Source organism: Mchenga conophoros, linkage group LG18 (assembly GCF_057382185.1).
Source record: "Mchenga conophoros isolate Kocher_MC1m ecotype Shallow Benthic linkage group LG18, M_conophoros_male_GT1.1, whole genome shotgun sequence".
NCBI classification, from domain to species: domain Eukaryota; kingdom Metazoa; phylum Chordata; class Actinopteri; order Cichliformes; family Cichlidae; genus Mchenga; species Mchenga conophoros.
Genome location: NC_140543.1, coordinates 34,881,895 through 34,904,813, shown reverse-complemented (window position 1 = coordinate 34,904,813; position 22,919 = coordinate 34,881,895). Strand labels below are relative to the sequence as shown.

General features: G+C 42.0%; 1 protein-coding gene across 2 annotated transcripts in view; it reads right to left on the bottom strand.

Moving 5' to 3' along the window:
- The window catches only part of paxip1 (PAX interacting (with transcription-activation domain) protein 1), a 31,814-nt gene extending 13,649 nt beyond the window's left edge, over nucleotides 1–18,165 (bottom strand). The window contains exons 1-9 of one of the 2 annotated variants that reach the window (XM_085253935.1): nucleotides 17,918–18,165; nucleotides 15,743–15,877; nucleotides 15,476–15,519; nucleotides 15,138–15,201; nucleotides 14,876–14,986; nucleotides 14,604–14,679; nucleotides 13,759–14,280; nucleotides 8,490–8,599; nucleotides 3,759–4,395 (exon numbers count right to left, since the gene is read on the bottom strand). In XM_085253935.1, the coding sequence (XP_085110061.1) occupies nucleotides 3,759–4,395; nucleotides 8,490–8,599; nucleotides 13,759–14,280; nucleotides 14,604–14,679; nucleotides 14,876–14,986; nucleotides 15,138–15,201; nucleotides 15,476–15,519; nucleotides 15,743–15,877; nucleotides 17,918–17,998 (1,780 nt within the window). In that variant the 5' untranslated portion in view covers nucleotides 17,999–18,165. Of the gene's footprint in view, nucleotides 1–3,758; nucleotides 4,495–8,489; nucleotides 8,600–13,758; nucleotides 14,281–14,603; nucleotides 14,680–14,875; nucleotides 14,987–15,137; nucleotides 15,202–15,475; nucleotides 15,520–15,742; nucleotides 15,878–17,917 lie in introns of both variants that reach the window. The other variant, XM_085253934.1, reaches the window with a different exon arrangement.
- Nucleotides 18,166–22,919: the final 4,754 nt, after the last annotated feature.

Here is a 22,919-nt window from a genome sequence, read left to right as displayed (position 1 = left end):
GGACAGAATGAATGGGGCCATGTATCGTGAGCTTTTGAGCCAAAACCTCCTTCCATCAGTGAGAACTTTGAAGATGAAACGAGGCTGGGTCTTCCAACATGACAATGATCCAAAACACACCGCCCGGGCAACAAAGGAGTGGCTCCGTAAGAAGCATTTGAAAGTCCTGGAGTGGCCTAGCCAGTCTCCAGACCTCAACCCCATAGAAAATCTGTGGCGGGAGTTGAAAGTCCGTGTTGCTCGGCGACAGCCCCAAAACATCACTGCTCTCGAGAAGATCTGCATGGAGGAATGGGCCAAAATACCAGCTACTGTGTGTGCAAACCTGGTAAATACCTATAGTAAACGTTTGACCTCTGTTATTGCCAACAAAGGTTATGTTACAAAGTATTGAGTTGTATTTTTGTTATTGACCAAATACTTATTTTCCACCCTGATTTACGAATAAATTCTTTACAAATCCTACCATGTGGATTCATGGATTTTTTTTCACATTCTGTGTCTCACAGTTGAAGTGTACCTCTGGTGCAAATTACTGACCTCTGTCATCATTTTAGGTGGGGGAACTTGCACAATCGGTGGCTGACTAAATACTTTTTTGCCCCACTGTAAATAAAAAGCAGCTGCTTGTTTAAGAGAAAATACATTGATGGTTTTTTTTGCACTAATAAAGTTGTGGAGTTGTAAAGTATTTTGTCTCGTGTCAATTATATCGTCAGTTATATCGTTATCGTAAATTTTCAAATGTATATCGTGATAAATATTTTTGGTCATATCGCCCTGCTCTACCGCACACAGCTTCTTCTTCAGGGTTCGGGGTCCAGCTTGCATCTCTGGACATGCAGTGCTGCCATCTTCTGTTTTAGTCCGCTATTACACTCTTAAATCCTGCTACTTATTCCTGCACCTTTTGGGATCTTACAAAGCTTCAAACGACGCGTCGACTATTAAATTAGTCGTCGCCGATTCGTAATCGTGACTAGTCGACTAATCGTGGCAGTCTTACTTGCAGGTGAACTCAGAGAAGTCCGAAACAGTAATTATTGCTCCCGACAGCGAAATATCTGTAATCAAACAGCATCTTGGTTCTCTTGGCTCCTCTGTTCAGCCGAGCCTCAGGTACCTCAGTGTTATTTTTTGAGTCTACCATATCCCTAGAGCAACACTCTCGACAGATAATTAGGAACTGCCTCTTTCAGCTAAAAAAAATATATATATTTATGAACCCTGTTGTCTAAATCTGAATTGGAAATAGTTAATCATGCTTTTATTTCATCTCGCTTATTGCAACAGCCTTTTTCTTTGTTTGAGAATGCGGCTGCAAAGCTCTTAACAAAGACACGAAAAAGAGCTGGTTTTATTCTCATTACACTGGTTTCCAGTACGTTTTAGAATTCGTTAAAAAAAAAAATCTTAGTACTGACTTTCAAAGCTCTGAGTCGTGACGCTCCTGCCTACATCTCTGACATCATCATCTCAAAGGCTAATCAAAATCAGTCTTTTAGAGCGGCGGCCCCGAAGACGTGGAATGCTTTGCCTCCATCTTTACATCGCCTTGATTATATTCATTCTTTTAACTCATTCACTGCCAGCCATTGGCAGTGAATGAGTTAAACCCATTGACTCATTCACTGCCATTGACGGCTATAGACGTCAATGGCAGTGAATGAGTTAAACAAAAGCTAAAGACTCATTTATTTAGACTGGCTTTAATTAGATTTGTGCTAAATGATCGATTGGGTTGTTTTTGCACATCTGTTTTATATTATTGTGAAGCATTTTGTGGTTCTTATCCTGTGAAGAATGCTATATAAATTATTACTATTATTAATTATTATCATTATTATACGTGACACTCATTCTGTCAGGCCCTTAAACAAGCCCACCACAAAGAACCTGAAGCATCTCTAGCTGAGTCTAAGCAATTTAGATGTTGTTATAGCAGAGAGCAGAGCAAGTATGGAAAATCATTGTACTAAATTTCCTGAAGACTGCAGCAGCTTCTGGTAGAGCATGCAGCTACTTTATTGAGGGCCTAATAAAATTATATTTGGCTCATTTCAAGCCATCACATCGAAATAAAAACTTTATGGGCCAAAGTTTGGGTATAGACAATGATTGTACCAAAGCAGTTGTTCCCTCACAGCAAGAAGGTTCCGAGTTTGAATCCACCACTGAATCTGTGTGGGTTCTTTCCAGGTACTCCAGCTCCTCCCACAGTCCTGAGATGTGCACCTTAAGGCCCTTCACATGCACTGTGCTCACCGCTAACTAGAGCGAAGGACCCAAAATCATCATTTATTGGATGAAGGTGTACAATTTCTCAGTTTAAACATTTGTCATGTTATTTGTTTTGTTGTGAATAAAAAAAAAATGGCTCATGTGATTTCAAAGTGTTTCAAATTAAAAGAAAGTCCCAACTTTTCTGGAATTTGTATTCATTTTTAGTAAACTCTGGCTCTCTTTTGTTTTCGGTTTCTCCCCTCACCCCCAGCCGTGGCAGATACCTCCCTGAGCCTAGTTCTGCCAGAATTTCTTCCTGTTCAAACGGTGTTCTTCCTTCCCACTGTTGCCAAGTGCTTGCTTAAAAGGTGTTCTTTAACTGTTGGGTCTTTTCTCTGTATTATTGTGGGGTCTTTACAATATAAAGTGCCTTGACGCAACTGCACAATATAAATTAAATTCCACTGAATTGAATTAAACTGAAAAAAGATAAATTTAATAAAATAGCTCATTCACCCCTCTTAAGAACCTGAAATTTTCTCTTACCATAGAAATGAATCAGGATCTATAATTTGTGAAAGATGCATCAAAAATCAAAAGTCTGAGTAAAAATTATTTAAAAAAAAAAACAAACAAAACTAAAACCAAACTGTCCTGTACAAACTTAATATGATTAAAAGTCCAAAAAACAATTAGTGAATATCTGAATGGTATATAGTTGTGGTAAATGGACGGATTCTTATATAGTGATTTTCTATTCTCCCGGAGCGCTTTATACTACATGCCACATTCACACAAGCATTCCCTTCTATGCTTTTAATTGTTTACTAACTAAAATTCAAACAACATTGTTCAAACCCTGGGGAGCCAGGGATCAAACCACTAACCTTCCGATCAGTAGATGACCTGCTCTACCTCCCGAGCTACAGCCACCCCAGTTGTGTTACACAATGATGCAACAATAGACACTTAGAATTTCACATCAAAGTTTTCTAAGTCACAAAAATGAACAAAATGCTATTTTAACTCTTATAACTTGGAAAACATGTGTATACTTTTCATATTCAAGGCCCACGTTTTGGACGTGCACATTGCCCTGCAGCAGTCTTACAACTGTACTGATATTAAAAACGTAACAATCTAGCATATTCATAAATTATTCAAATTCTTGCACTATTACTACTAATCCCTTTTTCATTGCTCTTAATTGTTTGACATTTCTTTTTACGACAATAAATTATTCCCGTACCTTTAAATGTTTTGATCTTTTAAACTGTAACTTCAGATTCAGACACACTCCTACAGGGCAGTAGGTCTAAACAAAATTATTTTTTCTCTGTTGTAATTTCTCAGTCATTTAATTTTCACACTTTTCCATGTGTGGAAAAAAGGTCTGAACGTGGATGGTTGGGTTGAAAATGATTTTTTTTTTAATGTGATGATTTAAATACAATGAGGGAAGCTTCACTCTGGCCTTCTTTAGTTCTAGCAGTATAAATGTGACCCTAGCCCACAGTAATCAAGACTTCACTCACTTTCTTGGCCCGGCTCGTGTCCAAACAGCTGGGAGACGTGAGGAGGCTGCTGGAGCGGTGGCTGCAGCATAGCTGTCTGCTGCTGCTGCACGGCCTGCTGGTTCTGATGCTGGTTCTGCAAATGCTGCTTTTGTTGCATCTGATGGTGCTGTTGCATGAAGTGCTGCTGCTGCTGTTGTAGATGCTGTTGGTGCATCTGCTGTTGATTCTGCTGTAACATCTGCATTCTTTGCTGCTGCTGCAACTGCTGCAGCTGTTGTTGCAGCAGCTGTTGCTGCTGCAACTGCTGTAGTCCAGGCCGTAAGGGCTGCTGAGGTCGCAGCTGCTGCTGGGAGAACACATGCTGCTGCTGTTGCTGGGAAAACATCTGCTGTTGGTGCATTTGTTGCTGCTGCTGCTGTTGTAGGAACTGCTGCTGCTGTAGAGGCAACTGTGGGAACCCTTGTTGTTGAGCAGCCTGTGGCTGTTGTTGTGGGTGGTGTTGTAGCTGCATCATCTGTTGTTGCTGCTGAAGGTGCATCATGGGGTGCTGTGGTTGCTGTGATAACTGCTGATGTTGCTGAGCGGCCTGGTTTGACTGCTGCTGTTGTAGTAATTGCTGCTGCTCGGCTGTCAGGGGCTGACTGGTCAGTTTGGCCTGATTGAAGAGAAGAACATTGGTGCTGTTCAGGGTCTGAGCATGACTCTGATTCGTCTGCTGCTCCAGTGGCTTTGTTTGATTAGCAGGCTGGATAATCTACAAAAGAGATGATCAAATGAAATGAGAAAATGAGAATTTGCTGGGGGAACAGCAAATTGAGGATGTTTTCAAAAGGAAAAGGCATGAGGAGCACATCTGGAAACATGCCCACTGTAAGAAACAACCCAAGGAGCATGAGCCCCTAGTGTCAGGTTGTCTAGAGTCAGACTTTCCACACAACTTTGTGTTCTCCAGAAGCCTGTCATTCACTGACAGTCTCTTGGACAAACTGGCGACTGTGTTTGTCTGACGCAGATCAAAACATTTATTTCAATTTTATTTAAACAACGCCAAATCACAACAGCAGTCACCTCCAGAAAAATGAGGTGAAGTACCTTCATCTTGGCTGACCTGCTTGCTGCTTATCTGAGACAGCTCAGAGCTCCTATTGTTCCTGTGTCTTTATAGTTTGTTTAGTCCCAAAACTTATTTCCAAAAATCTTGTTTATTTTTATTCTCCGATTTAAAGACAGTTGTATGAGATTAAGTCTCTTCTTTTTACTTTGTCTTGATGATAACATAACCAGTGTTGGGCAAGTTACTTTGAAAAAGTAATTATTTATAGTTACTAGTTACTTCTTCAAAAAAGTAACTAAGTTAGTAACTAATCCCGTGTGCCTTATGTATGAACTCTGGTTGTGTTTACTGACCTCGAAACGATTTTATGTGCACGGCGCTCGAAAATCTGTCAGATGTTTCAGTACGACTTTGCTGAGCTACGAAGCCGCACCGCTTGATGGATTGTTGGAGCTTTACGGCTATCGTAGGCGGAGCCTCGCGAAGTGATACGTACTCTGCTTCAACATAATATTACCGTACTGTGTGTGTATAAGCTCTTTTTAGGTTTTGTGGATATTCTACATGGTTATGCTGAGGATATGTCAGCCAGTTTCCACTGGAAATGCCTTTTGGGTAAACTGTCAGCGAGGAATTTGCACTGTTACGTTTTTATATAACTTTAATGCACATAAAATAAAAAACAGCTGCTTGTTTAAGAGAAAATACATTGATGGTTTTTTGCACTAATAAAGTTGTGGAGTTGTAAAGTATTTTGTCTAGTGTCAATTATATCGTCAGTTATATCGTTATCGCAAATTTTCAAATGTATATAGAGTGATAAATATTTTTGGTCATATCGCCCTGCTCTAGCTGCAGGTCTGACAGCAGCAGGTGTGTCACTCCTCCTGTTTTTACCTGGAGACAGCAGTCACCTCATTGTTCTGACACACAACACAAAACTATAAAAGTTAGTATTTATCCTCCAGCTAACATAGCTGTGTCACTAGCGACCACGTAGCACATCATTATATACCAGCTAGCCAAACTTCAGTAACCCTACAAATGTCCCTGCTGTTTACTTTCCTGTCTTCACTTATGTCGGAAATGATAGCAGAGCTGTACGTCTTAACTTGTTTCATAAATCCCTCAGTCAGAACATGGTATATTATATTTAGATGCAAACTAGCGAGCCAACTTCCTGCTAACTTCTAACTCCGTTAAATTTCATAAATTCCGTTTTCATGGATGTTAAACCTAATTGTTACACCTGGTAGAGCAGAACGCTGATCATTTTATTACAGATGAAAGGATTTAGACAGTTTTTAACTGTCAGTGATGCCGCAGTGATCGTTGAACTTACGGACCTGCAGCAGAGTTTGGGCCCAGGCACGGCTAATGACGTCAGATTTAAAGACCGGATTGTTTATTATGACCCTGGTTTTACGTGGCCTATCAACACAATTTAAAAACTGGTACATATCACCTTGTTGCTTTGTGATCTTGAAGTGGTCATGTGATTGGCTTACCACGACTACTTTATTCTTCCTCAGTCAAACAGCAGCACTCCTGCCATTGTTTTGCCCCCTGAGCTCCAGGTGTTGTGCCAAAAAGTTATTGTTTCCCGCGGGAGCGCGCAGCTGCTTTAAAGCTGTAGCGCCCAGATTACTTACAGCTACTTCCGTGCAACTGATATAAGGTGCGGTAAGCTGAACACAGCTTCAACTGTCCGTTGAAAAACAGTAACGCGACCGCATTTTCTTGTTAGTAACGGTAACGGCGTTGTAACGATAGAAATAGTAATTAGTTAGATTACTTGTTACTGAAAAAAGTAATGGGGTTATTCCCATCACTGAACATAACTATTTATACATGTACATGACATGATTACAGCCTCTACATAAAAAGACTTGGTCACCATCCCCCAATGGTATGTAAGCCTTATGTCACCGTAACATATTTCAAACCAAATATTACAAGTGCAGCTGAAGATCTGAATGAAAAACTAATAAAGCGGGATTTATAGTCCAGCAGAGGTTGAGTTTATAGTCTGCTCTGCTGCAGTCAGACCATCTGTCTGCAGAGAGCTCTGCTGTCGTTGGAGGCAGTGTACAATACATGCATTCCAGTCTGTGGACAACTCTTGCTTGCGCTGTAGTTAGTCTGTCAGCCAGCCACAAAGAACAGTGAAAATCCAAAGAGTAGAAGTGAAACTGAATGTGCGCTTCATGCTTGATTTTTTTTAATGTTTTTTAACACTGCATGCTCCTAACTGTTCTGCCCATTCAAGACCTGAAGTCTTTATTGGATCATAAGGTGATTGCGGGGCACATAGAAGAAGCTGCCTTTCCACTGATTTCTACACCAGTGATTCTCAACGGGTGGGTTGCAACCCAAAAGTGTGTTTTTTTGTATTGTCATACTGTGATATTATGATCTACCATCTCAGATTCAAACCGCACAATATTTTCATTCACCAAATTTCAGAATCTGAAAATCTGGGTCACGGCTTATCGTTAAGAGGTGATGGTGGTGCGTCCTGAAGCCAGACAAGTTGAGAACAATTAGATTTGGAAGCCAAGTTCAACTTATACATACAGAATTTGGTCAGAAGTGTGTTACCCGTATTGGCCACTAGTAAAAATGCCTACAGCCAGCTTAGAACCCCCGTTAACCTAATGTGCATGTAGATTAGAAGACACACAGGCTCTTCTTCTGATTTTTGTTTCCGTCTGTATTTTAATGTAGTGCTACTCATTCGGACTACATCCAGCAAACTTCGAGCTACGCGGGCAGGAACAGCTGTGACTGGATATGCTATATGCAGCTGTGTTGTTGGGATTTAGGGAGTGCTAGATTTGCTTCTCATTCTATTTGATAGAACATTCATTTTTTTGTATCGGTTGATCAGATTAACCGTGGGAAGTCACATCACGATTGAGATTCAAATGTGAGTTGACGTGTGCAGTCTCATGGAGCATCCATCGACTCAGCATAACTCACCACCCAAGACACAGTGAATATCTCAATGAAATCTTCTACGCACCCTGTGCTCCCACTTTGCAGTACCATACCATACCATACCAACTTTATTTCTAAAGCACTTTAACATAAAACCAGAGTTTCACAAAGTGCTGTACATGTTAATAGCATACGTAAAGAAAATTAAAATGAGATACGATAAAATAAATAGATACAAAAAATTGAAACATGTTAAAACAAATTGAGTCAACCCCTCTAATCAATGCCAAAGGCTTCAGCGAATAAATATGTTTTAAGAAGACTTTTAAATTCAGAGAGAGAAGAGGCCTGCCTAACATGCAAGGGCAGATCATTCCACAACTTTGGAGCAGCTACAGCAAAAGCACGATCACCTTTAAATTTATACTTAGTTTTCGGTACCTTAAGGAGCTGCTGATCCAAATATAGATCCAAGCATAGATGGAATATCCAAATATTCCATCTATGCTGTTCTAACAACTGTACAACTCTTAAGGTTCACGGCCCTGTCTGTAATAGCTACTGCCCGCGCTCTTACTTTCTTCAACAGCATGTGTGTCACTGTCGCAGTGCAAAAGTAATGATTGAAAATGTGAAACAGAACCAATAAACACAGAAAACAAATAACCACTCAAAGCACACTCCTTTAGCATCGTTTCCTTTCTAGCCAATGTGAGAAGTGCTGGTGCTCAGTGGAAGCAGGCTGTGTTTCTTACATGAACGCTGGCTGCTCGATTGGCAGGCTGCATGTCGGAGTTGTTGGTGATGTTGCGGAGCGTTCTAACAGCCGGGCTCCACCCTGACATGCTCTCTGGAACAGATACACCTGAAGAGGCGAGAGAAGTAGCATCTTCATCATATTGCATCAGGAGTAACAAAACAGAAATCATACAATTTAATACATTGTGCTCAAAGAAAAAGATCATTAGAATGTCCTGGGCATTTTTCACTTTTATTGGACAGTGCAGAACTGAAGAGTGCAGAACTGAAGAGGGACTCATGACGGGGGACATGGACCCGTACAAAGCCGCGTCATATAACGTGCGGAGGGCGGTGAAAGAGGCGAAGCAGCGCTACGGGAGGAAACTAGAGTCACAACTCCAACAGAGTGACTCTAGGAGCCTGTGGCGGGGACTAAGGACAATAACGGACTATAAAGCACCAACAACCGATATGACGAACGCGGCCGTGACTCTGGCAGACGAGCTGAACACTTTCTATGCTTGCTTCGAGGCTGCAGCTAAGGACTCCAACAATGCTAGTGTTAGCGGCGCTAACGGCTGCAGACAGGAAGATACTGCCAGCACCGGAAACGTGCTCGTCATCTCCGAGCATGAAGTAAGGAGAGCCTTCAAGAGAGTGAACACCAGGAAAGCAGCAGGACCAGACGGCATCCCAGGTCGTATCCTCAGAGACTGCGCATACCAGCTAGCTCCTGTGTTCACTGAGATATTCAACATCTCTTTATCTCAGTCGGTGATCCCCACATGCTTCAAAGAGTCCATCATTGTTCCTGTCCCGAAGAAACCCCACCCTGCTTCTCTCAATGACTATCGCCCTGTAGCCCTCACCTCAGTAGTGATGAAGTGCTTTGAACGCCTGGTCAGAGACTTCATCATTTCTTCACTACCAGACACACTGGACCCACTACAGTTCGCTTACCGTCCAAATCGTTCCACAGACGATGCCATCTCTCATCTCCTCCACACATCACTCACTCACTTGGACACTAGAAGGGGGAATTATGTTAAAATGCTCTTCATAGACTACAGCTCTGCATTTAACACCATAATTCCCTCCACACTCACCACCAAGCTGGAGCATCTGGGACTCAGCTCATCTATGTGTCAGTGGATCTCCAACTTCCTAACTGGCAGACCACAGGCAGTAAGGATGGGCGGACATGTCTCAGCCTCCACCACTCTCAGCACTGGAGCCCCCCAGGGGTGTGTTCTGAGCCCCCTGCTGTACTCTTTGTACACATATGACTGTGTGGCCACTACCAGCTCCACCACCATCATCAAGTTTGCTGACGACACCGTCGTGGTGGGCCTGATCTCTGATAACAACGAGACGGCCTACCTGAAGGAGATTAGGAATCTGGAGAACTGGTGCCAGAGGAACAACCTCCTTCTAAACGTCAGTAAGACAAAGGAGCTGATAGTGGACTTCAGCACTAAGCAGGAGAGGAACTACCAGACCCCCGTCATCAACGAGTGCCCAGTGGAGAGAGTGGACAGCTTCAAATACCTCGGAGTTCACATCACGCAGGACCTGTCATGGTCCTGTCACATCAACACCGTGGTGAAAAAGGCCCGACAGCGTCTCTACCACCTCAGACGCTTGAGAGACTTCCAACTGCCCTCCAAGGTGCTCAGGAACTTTTACTCGTGCACCATAGAGAGCATCCTGACGGGAAACATCTCAACCTGGTTCGGGAACAGCACCATGCAGGACAGACGAGCTCTACAGAGGGTTGTGCGGTCAGCTGAGCGCACCATCCGCTCCGAGCTCCCTGACCTGCACTCAATCTACAGCAGGCGGTGCTGGACCAAGGCCAGGAAGATCGTGAAGGACCTCAGCCATCCCAACAACAGACTGTTCTCTCTGCTGAGGTCAGGAAAGCGATTCCGCTCCCTGAAGACCAACACAGAGAGACTGAGGAGGAGCTTCTTCCCACAGGCGATACGGTCTCTCAATCACACCACCACACAGTACTGACCCACACATATGGTTCTTACACACACACTGGACTTTCTGGACATTGTTTCACTTCATCACTTAAATCACGCTGCTGTTATTGTGTATATATTTATTTAGATTTCTTCATACATTCTTATATAGTTCTATATTGTGTATTTTGTTGTACAGTTATTTTATTTTCAACTTTAATTTATATATTTTATCTTATTCTTCCCAGTTAAATTTACCCTTCATTCTAATTTGTGTTGTACAGTTATTTCATTTTTAACCTTAATTTATATTTTATTCCTTCCTAGTTAAATTTACCCTTTTTAATTTTTCATATTTATTTCCTATCTTATTCATAGCCTTTTCCTTTTTTGTTTTCTTTAGGTCACGAGCAGTTGTCCAAGCATTTCACTACATATCGTACTGTGTATGACTGTGTACGTGACAAATAAAATTTGAATTTGAATTTGAGTAGACTGGAAAGAGAGAGAGAGTGTGTGTTTGTGTGTGTGTGAGAGAGAACGTACATGTAAACAAAATCTAAACAACACTGAGTTTGGCTCTGCTGGCTGCTCTCCCAGCGCACTAAGTCCTGTGAGCTCACTGTACTCACCTCAGCATCAGCGAATTTTCTATGTTTTCAGACATATATGTCTAAGTTTTATTTAGAGAAATGCTCAGTGACCGACTGCAGTTTTCTTGGCTAATTCCGACTTGCAATTTCTTTCCAAGGGTGACCTGCTGAATCTCCTAGTACCGTATTTTCACGACCATAAGGCGCACTGTACTAAAAGGCGCAGTCTCAGTTATGTGTGCCATTACTGTATTTAACACACACATAAGGCGCACTGGATCATAGGGCGCATACAAGTACCGTATGCGTATTTAAAAATAAAGCGGGAGCAAACCTGAGTTCGGTACCTTACTCACATTTTTATTACCAGTAATCGTCATCATCAACAACACACAAGCATACAAGTGTGCGTATTTAAAAATAAAGCAGGAGCAAAACGAAGTTTGGTACTCACATTTTTATCATCAATCAAACCCATCGAAGTCCTCATCCTCTGTGTCTGAATTGAACAGCTGCGCTAAATCTCCATCAAACATGCCAGGTTCACTTTCTTCACCGTCAGAGTCACTTTCCGTGCCGTGCGGCTCCTCGGAAATGATGCCGGCTTTTGCGAAAGCTCGAACAACAGTGCCAGCAGACATGTTAGCCCAAGCATCTACAATCCATTCGCAAATTGTGGCGTAACTCGCCCGGCGCTGCCTTCCACTCTTAGTGAAACTGGTCTCCATCGGTCATCCATCGCTCCCAGGCCGCTCGGAGCCTTACTTTGAACGGCCGGTTCACACCGATGCCCGGCGGTTGGAGTTCCTTTGTCAGGCCTCCCGGAATGACAGCAAGCTCACAGTTCATTTGTTTCACTAGTTTTTTTCACATCGGCTGTGAGATGGGCACGCATAGAGTCACAGATCAACAGCGATGGTGATGCGTGGAAAAAACCACCTGGTCTCCTTACATACACCTCCCTCAGCCAGTCTTTCATCATTTCCTCATCCATCCAGCCCTTTTCATTTGCCTTAATGATGATTTCTGCTGGAAACTTCTCTTTAGGCAAAGTCTTTCGCTTAAAAATCACCATAGGCAGCAGTTTCTGTCCATTAGCATGGCAGCCAAGCACAACAGTGACAGAAGACTTTTCATACCCCGTTGTGCGTATCGCTACCGTGCTGGTCCCCTTCTTCTCCACAGTGTGACTCACCGGGATGTCAAAAGTGAGCGGCACCTCGTCCATGTTTGTGATGTGGCTGGGCTGGATGTTTTTGTCGCCGATGTGTTTGCTGCAGTAGGAGCGGAAGATGGCCAGCTTTTCCTTATAATCCGCTGGAAGTTGCTGCGCTACCGTAGTCCTGGTCCGGATGGAGAAATGGCACCGTTTCATAAAAAGTGAAAGTGAAACTGCTTTTAGCCGAATGGTGACCATCGAAACGCTTCTCCCGCTCGTTCTTTGCTCGATGATCCACCGCTTGAGTCTTTCCTCCAACTCGGGCCACCTCGCCTTATGTCCGCGGAAACTCAGCTGCGTTTTGACCTGCCGGAGCTTGTTTTCTAGCTTCCTCCATTTGCGAACCATCGATTCGTTAATCTTAAATTCTCTCGCCGCTGCTCGATTTCCATGTTCCTCCGCGTAGCTGATGGCCTTCAGTTTAAACTGTGCTTCATAAGCGTGTCTCTTTGCCATTTTCAGGGTTGCGCCCACACTTCACCCTTTAGCGTTCTCATGGTGTTCTTTACTACGTCCTCCTTACAACACACAGGGCGCACTGCGCTATAGGGCGCGCCGTACTTTTTGAAGAAAATCTAAGACTTTTAAGTGCGCCTTATGGTCGTGAAAATACGGTACTTGGATGGGAGACTGCCTGGGAATACCAGGTGCAGTAAGCTTGGGCTTTTTGTAGCTCAGGAGGTAAGATAGATGATAGAAAGCGCTGAGATGGTAAAATCATAGAAAAGGTTCTTGTGTGAATGGGTGAATGAGGCAAGTGCGTGAGTATTTTGAGTGTTCAAGTAAAGTAGAAAAGTGATACATAAGAACCAGTCCATTTACAAACAAACAAAAAACGCAACTTTTCTTCAATGCAAAACATTATTTTCATAATAAAAGAAATTCTTATACTTTAAACTGCACTCATTTATAGGACCTATTCTCAGTGAAACAACTGAATATGCAGTGCTTTGGGCAGCACCGTATACACCTCTCTGCAAACAATTTCCTGCTAATGATTGGCAACACCCATTCACAGAATACGCACTTTTCCCCATCAACGTGTGGTTGCCAGGAATCCCTGATGGGTCCAGCACGAATGGAGTTTTAGGAATCGATTCCATAGCGGCTGCCACCAGCTTCTAACCACCACTAACTGACTTGTCAGGGAGGACTGGTTTTCCCTGTGACTGGTGGTTACCAGGTCGCCACAAAGCAAATCTTTAGGCCCAAATCATTAATTGCTGCCTTGAGGAGACTGTTGTTGTGATTTGGTGTTACAAGTGAAACTGAATTAACCTGATTTATATGAGCCAGAGGTCTCTCACTTTACAGCTGTTTATGTTGGCACAAATCCAATGCTCTCTCTGTTGCGCACATGATGCATTATAGTGGCTTAACAGTGTTGCATTCATTTTTGTTTCCACAAATACTTCCCATACTATCTGACATTTCTCAACACACAGTGTGCAAGAGAATCTAATGCAGGCCTGAGCAGCAAACGAAGCTTTTAAAAACCTACCTTGCTGTGCGGAGTGAGCGATGGCGGCAGCAGCGGAGCGAGCCTCTGCAGGCACGGCACCGCCACTACCGGGCACAGGAGGCACATTCGCACATAGGTTGATCAGCCCACTGCCTGTGGACGACACTGGGTCTTTGATGCCGGGTGGCCCACTCCGACGCCTGGCTGTACCGGTTGTAATAGGGGGAGCTGGGGTGACCACCTCAGCCGGCGTCCAGTTGAGGTTGGTGCCCTCCTTCTCTGTGGAAGAGTCGTCGTCAGAATCATCAAACATCCGTTCGCTGCGGCGCTCGGGTTTGCGTGGAGAGGTCGGGGAGACAGAATTCAGTCTTTTGGGTCCCGGTCGTCTGCGGGGGCTGGACTCCTCATCTGATGAGCCACCACTGGACAGCCGGGATCGCTGGGGGCTGTAGCTTCCATCAGAATGACGGTTGTATGACTCTGCTTCACTCTCCTCCTCTTCCTCTGGCTCCACATATGTGAGTCTGGGGTGATAGAGTGCCTCCTCCTTCCTGGCTTTATCTTTAAATGGTGAAGAGAGGGACAGGTTATTACAGATCTTCTGTCTGACAATGATTACTAGCAGCTCCATTATTGGTCAAAATTTATACATTATTAAAGTTGAATAAGGAAAATGAACTGATACAGGCATACACTTTCTTTTTGCAACAAAAATAGTGAAAATGCCCGTTTCTCAGTAATTTAGTCCAAAACCAAAGATATTCAGTTGAACATACAATGTTAAACAGAAAAATACAGTTTGAAGAACTGATAATTAACAACTTGCCTTTAAGAGAACAACAACTTGATAAAACGCATCATTAGACTGCCTGCACTGATGTTACCTTTAACAGAATCTGTGATCCAGTCAGGGGTGACAATCTTGATGCCGGAGTGCTTCAGGGCACACTCAAATTTAGCCTGGAGACAAATATATATATGTATATGCAATCAAACACCATCTGTAGTGAAAACAAATAAGTGAACCTATGAAAAAGTCAGATATGACTTTGTGCCAAGAAGAAAGTAGCCGCTAACACCGTATCAGCACCGATGGCAAAGAATGAACTGTGGCAAAAAGCTAGTTTAGACTCAGCTCCATGGAGCGCACACTCACCCCTTTAGGTTCCTTCAATACTAAATGAGTGACCTTCTTGTTTAGGTTAAGCTGGCATTCTCCTCCATAAAAGGTTATGTAAGCCCACAGAGCATTGAGATCATCAGGAAGCTGCGTACAAACACAACAAACAAGCTTCACATTTTTCAGAGTGCAATAACACCAAACACACACACCTGATAGTAAGCCCTCTCTCTCACACACACACACACACACACACACACACACACACACACACACACACACACACACACACACTTACTCTGGGAAGACAAGCTGTGACACCAAAGAATATCTGCCCCGATTCTGGCGAGAAGCCAGTAACTCTGTGGCGTTCTTGGTTATGGAAAAAGTAAGAAAGGGAGAAGCCACTGTTATTTGACAATTTGTTATTACCAACGTGGTTACATCAGTCTGTAGGAACAGACTGAGGTTTAAAAAAAGGATTTGACCATTAGCTGATGCTCACATTGATGTGAACTGTTTTTGTTTTTCATAGGTCTAGTTATTACCCTTCAGTACCAATCAATGAATTAATATAGATTTATGTATTGGCAAACAGCAGTCTGAGCTGCGCTGGTCTGGACAGTGGAAGGATACGGTAACAGGTCTCCACATCGGACCGACAGAATGACCCAGGATGGCTGAAAAACATGAGCAGAACTGTAAGTCAAAGGCTGACAGCGTGTCTGTAAGCTGCTGGTACAGATTCAACCAGAATGCATAAATGATCAGGCAGAAAAAATACTGCTGTATGACAACTTTATGGCAGAGGAGCTAGAGCTGTCTCAAAAGTTATGCTGTTACAGAATCAAGTGAGAAACAGAAAAACTTGGAGTAGTGAGTATGTTGTAACACAACCCTTACCTTGACAACAGGAAGGTCAAAAACCTCTCTTGACTCGCCCACCTCAGGGTTGTCCCCATCCTCTGCAATGATGTGAGTGGCCAGAGCATTGTAGGACACCTCCTTTGCTTTTCCTGCTTTTAGCAGCTGCACCACCTGGAGTACGAGCACAGAATTCCAGTTACATCAATTTAACTAACTAACACAGACGCTGTGGGAGCCACAAGTTCACAAAGTTATTTTGAACTAAATAGGTCAGAAGGATAAATACAAATACTGACATTCTTAATAAACTGTAGATGCTCTGAGCACAGTGTTTCCAACTAAAGTCTTGTGCAAGTATATCTTGTGATTTCTTTATCATCCATGTGAGAGTATCAGTGATTATGAAAGCTCAGTTGCTGCTAACCAGAGAGCTTTGATCTAGTGTTTCTCTGAAGGCAGGCTGCTGTTGTTGGCTTCCTCAGTGTCAGTCAGCAGTCTCAGCTCACTCTCAGTCAGACAGGTGGAAACTCCTACATCTCTGACTGCAAAGAGACTAAGTGGACACTTGGTTTTATTGTAGCTCACCTTTGTTGCTTAGCAGAACAAGTACTGCCAGCTAAGTCCAAGACCTTAAAGTCTATCCACACCAGCTTTGGACAATGTCCACGTTATGAAAACTGAAGACTAATAGTCATCATTCTTTGGAGGAGGAGCACAGAGTCTGAGAGACAACTTCAAACTACCTTCACCCAGGCACCGATTCAGGGCAACCTCCAACATTTTAATGAGGAAGTCTTATTGGCAAAGGAGCATTGTTTAAGCTGACGCTTGTGGCAACTATCTGGCAGCGTGAGCACTTATCTGAGAAGGCCCATCCCTGACAAACAAAATTATGACTAGTGGATTTCAAAGGCTGTAATGCTTCAATTAAACTTTGCATCAAAGATTTGAGACATTTCATTTATATCTTGATGCCTATTTTTATCACTGGAACCATTTCCACACATTCTGATCAGGACATGATCCCTTAAGAGACAGCAGTGTCAGATCTGTTGCTGGCAGACCAAAAACCTTGCTGGTTTATGGTGTAAATGTCAGCATATTATCGTGACTGTAAATGTGTACAAAAATATAATCGTTCAATGCAATGTTCAAGACTAAACCGCCGTTAAAGCCCCTTCTCACTGGCTGAAAATTGGCCTGTCACATCCCTTAACCTGGACTGCATGAAGCACTAACAACTGATCATTTAAGAGATGAAAAAGATGAGAAGCCCTGTGCTCCACCCAAATCTAGTGTTAATAACAGCATGTTTGATAATAATATTACAATTATTACCTGTGTGCCTTAACAGACAAAGACGGAGCTGGTTACTGTCATTTTTTCAGTGACTGATATAACAAAAACTGAAATACTTTTTTTTTGGATTTATTTTTCATCTCTCCCACCGTGCACGACTGCATTCTAAAGGAAGACACGGCACTGTCCACCACACCTCTCTGCTCCGAATAAGTGTAACTCAGCCTTTAACCGCAGCCAGACTTCAACACGACCCACCAGCTTTTAGAATGTGAGGTTTAGCTTGGAGCAATCCCAATAAGACATCAATCCACGAGAAGACTGTAAATGATAATTGTATTGTTTGTTCTCGGTGCAGACTCAAAGCGTCTGGATAATGCCATTTGACAAGAAGGACAGCTCTTTACCACAGGTGTTCAGTACCAACGAGTGGAATTGTGGACACATGCGCAGTAATGGGCGAATAACTGAGCAAGATGCTGACAGTCATAGGTTGATGAAAAGTAACACAATACACCGGCAGTGCAGCGTTTCACTGCTTATCAGAAGTTCCGAGCAATATTACTGAGGCTAATCGTTTAGAAAATAATGCTAACAAGCGGCAGCAGCAAGCCTTAGCCTCACAAACCGCAAGCTAGGAGCTAGCAGCTAACATGCAAAACTCGCAGCTAGTGCTAAAGGGCTGCGTGAAAGTGCAGTTTGAAGGAGCTTCTGCACAAATTATTCAGTGAGCGAGCGTCACTTGAAAGTCGCAAGCACCGTTACGTGGCCTGACAGAGGTTAGCTAAAGACAGCTCGAATACTTAGCTACTACTTAGCTTCTCTTGCATCACCTGCTTTAGAGTCAATGACTTTAGCTAGTTAGCACAGGCTACCAACTTGGCTAAAAGCTGCTAACGTCCAGAATCTCACCTTTTGGTCAATATCCCCAACCACGTAGAATTTGACATCTTTGAAAAGCTCATCGGAAACCTTGATCTCTTCTTCAGACATGACTGGCCATGAAGGTCACGGCACTGTATGATTCAAAAACAGCCAGAAGCTCAAAGTGGAAAGTGTCTGCGCTGCAGCAGCTGATTACAGAACACCGGACACACACTAGCGCCAAATCGCTTAGCGCGCCTTGGACTGCAGCATTATGTGCTTGCTGAGGGGGGTCTGTCGCAAATCAACACTAATGTATTCAGTCGCTTTGTTTTTCATAACTCTCTAAACATTGCATCGCTAAATGTAGTTTATCGTAAATATTACTGGGGTAAAAGAACCCATATAACAGAATAACGGCGACGGGAATTTACAAATATGTTTTCAAATAGACACATAACCCCCTGTGACGTAAAGGTTATTGTTTTGATCTAAACGTGTAACCAGATTATCTCAAACCGACTGAGCTGGGTTCATTTGACTTTAGGACAAATGCGATAGAATGCTTCGAAAAACGACAAACACACACACAAAAAAAGCCTGACCGTGGAAACCAGCGGTGGTGTATTCATCTAAGAGAACCAAATAAAAGCATTCATTTCATCCTATATTTAACACTGCCAACAGAATAATCTGTCATATCAAAAATATTGATACAAATATTATTAAATTAAACACTGTTAGTGGAATCTGGGGGGATTAGCACATGGAAGACCAAGAACCAGTTGGGCGATGGCACTGTCAAATCCGAGAAATCTTTTAGGAAAGAACAACTCAACCTAAAAACAGAAAATTCTGCAAGCTTCAATGCAGACGTCCTGTTTCAGTAAGCAACATTAGTAAAATCAGAATATGTGACAGCTCCTTAAATATATGGCAGCCACATAAAAGTTTAATTTTTGTATTGGATATTTATTTATTTATGTTTTTGTTTTTTGCAGACTGTATCAAACATATCCATGATCCTATCTGTTATGGTGTTAGGCACTGTAAGATGTTGTAGTCCAGTATACCCACCTCCACACACCCCAAGTCTTGCTCTTTGTGTCTTTTGAATTGTAGTTCAGCTAGACTGGTGGTATGGGCATGTGTGCGGAATCAGTCTACACGCACATATAATGATATACCATTGCAGAGATGCTGTGTTTGGAAAAGATGACATGTTCTGCAGGAAACTTTGACAAAAAAAATCTTTATGTTGGTTTGTCGAGTGTTTTGGCTCCTTGTTGGTATTGCAGTGCTGACAGCGTTTTTTTCCGAGTGGTGACACAGTTTAGAGCATCCACAGTCCAAGTATTAAATGGTCTGTCTTGACAAACAGTCCATATGTTTGAGCTTCATGCCAGAAAGGCTGAGTCAATTGCTGGCACAAAGCTCGCCACCTTGGAGGAGGTGGTCGGTGACAGAATGCTGGTAAGACTACTAGCAATCAAGGCTGACTCCCACCCCTCCGTAACACACTGGACAACTGGAATCCTTGAACCTTGCTGTCAGAGGGAATGTTACAGAAGGTCGTTTCTTCCTGCTGCAGACTCTTTCATTTATCCACGTACAATCCACCTTCACTCCCACACCTCACTGTACTCTGTCACTTTTGTACACCATGGCATGTATTTGCGTCCTTTTATATTTATATTTTAATTTTCTTGCCTTTTTTCAGTTTTTATTAGATAAGTACAGCGAAGACTTGACAGGAAAGTGGAGGAGAGGAAGACATGCGGCAAAGGGCCGTGGCCGGCTGCTCTCAGTCATACGGCATATGGTCACCTGCTCATCCCACTGAGCTAAACCGGTGTGTTAATATTATATATTACAATATCTCATTACCCAGTTGATCCATGTCCCCATTAAAAAAGCGGAGTAATGAATGGTTAGTCAGGCACAGCTATGGGTATATGGTCAGCAATAGTACTGATGAGCATTAATGGATCAGACATTAAGTTTGCCCATTACTCTTCAAAATCGGTCGCGGGTACACGATATAAAAGAACAACGAAGCATAACACAAAACCATCACTTCCTGTTTGCACGCGCTGTTCTTTGTATGTAGTTTTGACTGTTTACATTGTTTCGCGTACTGATTTTGGAATATGGCTAATGGACGATGACTATGGCTGATGTTACAACAGTTGGGTTAACACATCCACTTTGTATTGTCTCTGTCCTGTCTTTGTTTATCGTACTGTTAGCATTGTATAGTTATCATTATAGTATTGTATAGTTAGTAATTAGTACCTTTTTATCCCTTAATTTTACTGAAATTTAGCATGTTATTTATTTGTAATTCCTAGTATATCTTTTATATACTTATAAATGCACCGTGGGGGGGTTTGGGGTGAAACAGCATTTCAGTACACTCTATACTGTGTATACTGCTGTATTGACAATAAAGCTCTTGAATCTTGAATCTTTCTTGTAATAATTGGGAACAACAAAGCCAGCTAGCAGTGGTTCTCTAAGGTAACACTACAAGAGTTTGATTCATTAAGGGACCAAGGGATGTGATGACCGCTGGAGTTAATGACTGCTTGACTGATTTCTGCTGCTAAACTGCAGAATGAAGAGTGCATCCATTTCCTAACACCAGAATGTATGGCCCTGTTTTGATGTAGAAGTGTCAGGCTTTTTTCTTTTTAAAAAATATAATTGTTATTGACATTTAGGAATCACTGTACAGTATCATGTGCATCAGCTTCAATAATTAGATATCCATCTACATGTGGTTTTTTTTCAACAACAAAAACATCCACACAAAAGCAGAAAAAAAGAAGAAAATAATAAGAAAAAAACATAAACACTTAGGGAGTGAGATTTAATTACCAGTAATATAAATAATATATTATCTAATGTTAACAAAGTCAGAATCTGGCCTCCGTGTTATTCCATCTATTTCTTCCAGTGTGATACACACAGGTCCGTCTCGTAGTTCACATCCGCTGTCATTTTCTCCATCCTGTCCAGTGTGACATCCATCCACATGTTCATAGTTGGGCTCTCACATGAACGCCAGTTTTTGTGAGGGCTTTTTTGCCTGCCACCAATAAAATATTAAACAAATATTTATCGTTCTTTGTCCATCTTTCTGGCATGAGTCCAAAAAATAAAGTTTTACTTTCTAAATGTAAATAACGTCCAAATATCTCTTGTTGCATGTATTCCCTTCCAATACGTTTTAATAACATGACAGTCCCAGAAATATGATAATGATTTGCATTTGTGTTTCCACATTTTCTCCAGCAAACGGGAGGGTTACCTTCATAGTGAGATTTTTGGTGAGGTGTAATAAAATATTTTATCAGGCTTTTCCAACCAAATTCCCTCCAGCTCTGTGAGCGGCTACATTTCCATTGATATGTGCATATTGTTGTCCACTCTTCCTCCATTATATCTATTCCTCCCTCCATTTCCCATTTTGTTTTGATACATAGGGTCAAGTGTGATTTCATGTTTTATAACCCATTATACAAATAAAGATAGAGATCCTTTCAAATAAGTCCAACAGCTGTTTGCTTAATTCAGCCTTAGATTTTATCCTTTTGCTGACAAAATGCCTCATCTGTAGGTATCTATGAAAATCCTGTTCCTAATGAATATTTTTCTTTAATCTTTTCAAAACTAAGTAATCTACCTTCCTCCATTACCATACATAAAGTAATCCTTTATTTGTCCAATCTTTGAAGCTAGTATCCAGCGATCTAGAATCTAGTGTCAGCCTTAAAGTTTTGTAGCTTCTTCCAAAAGCGGCGGACCGACCATGACCAGTGATTCTCTGCCTTCACAGGTTTCAGACGAAAGAGCTCATCATCAGGGAGGCGTGCTGAAGGGGAGTTCTCAACTGCCGGCATGTAGATCATTTCTACTTAGTTAATTTATTCATTTATTAATTTTTATTACTATTTCTTATGTTATTTTATTTGTTTTTAGTCTTTTTTGTAATTAATAAATTAATTAATTCATTAATTTATTTATTTTTCATGCATTCTTCTTTACTGAGCTGCTTATGCCAATAGAGTGCGCTGTTGGTCACTTTTCTTTGCAAGGTTTCTCCACATCTTTGAGTAATGCTTCAGTGCATACTTCAGATCGGGGTGAGAGCCGAGTTAGTAGTTTTGACCTGGAAGTTGTTTTTTTCTTGGAGGAACAAATGTTGTATGGGTGAGCTGCTGCTGCGTTCTTCAGTAGGTGTCCAGTGATTGGGGTGAAGCAGGAGGGATCAGGGGGTTTGTGTTGTTGGAAAGCCTTTTTTCCACCACAGAACTCATATCCACATAGGGTGTTATCCTATGTTCTGTACTGGGCTTCTTTCATTCCTCTTTTCACTTGTATGACAAACTCTGTTTTTGCATTCCTTCTTTATTTTAATCTTTATACAAGATTACCATCGTGTATGATCAGTGCCTTAGATTTGCCCAGAATGTTAAGGGATTAAATCATTCAAATCAATCATTATTTTGCACAAATAAAGCAAGACGATGCTTCTGTTGCCTTTTAACATGAAACTCATGTCAGAGGTTCAGGTAATTTACAGCTTGGTAGTTCCATTCATGTTTTGAGGCCAAGGCTAGAAGAGTATCCATTCTCATCAGCAACAAGGTTTCAGATCGGTAGGTTGTTTTGTTATTGTTTCAGTGAGATTATATAACATACAGATAGTTTTAGTTAATGTATACGCTCCTAACATTGATGATCACAAGCTTTTCGAACACCTCTTTGATACTCAGGGACCTCAGTTGCTGGTTAGACCCTGTTTTGGACTGAGCCTCGTTAAAACTGACCTGTCTGAGTAAATCAGTCTTGCACATTCACTATTTCTTCTCTACATACGTTGTTAAAGATATATGGCAAAATCTTGATGTGACTGATGGACTGATAGTGAGTATTCCTTGTTCTCTAATGTGCATCACACCTTTTCTAATTTTAGGATGATATTTTTTCTTGGATAATTATTTAACTAGTTTTATGAGTGCCTGCGAATACTTTGCCATAGTAA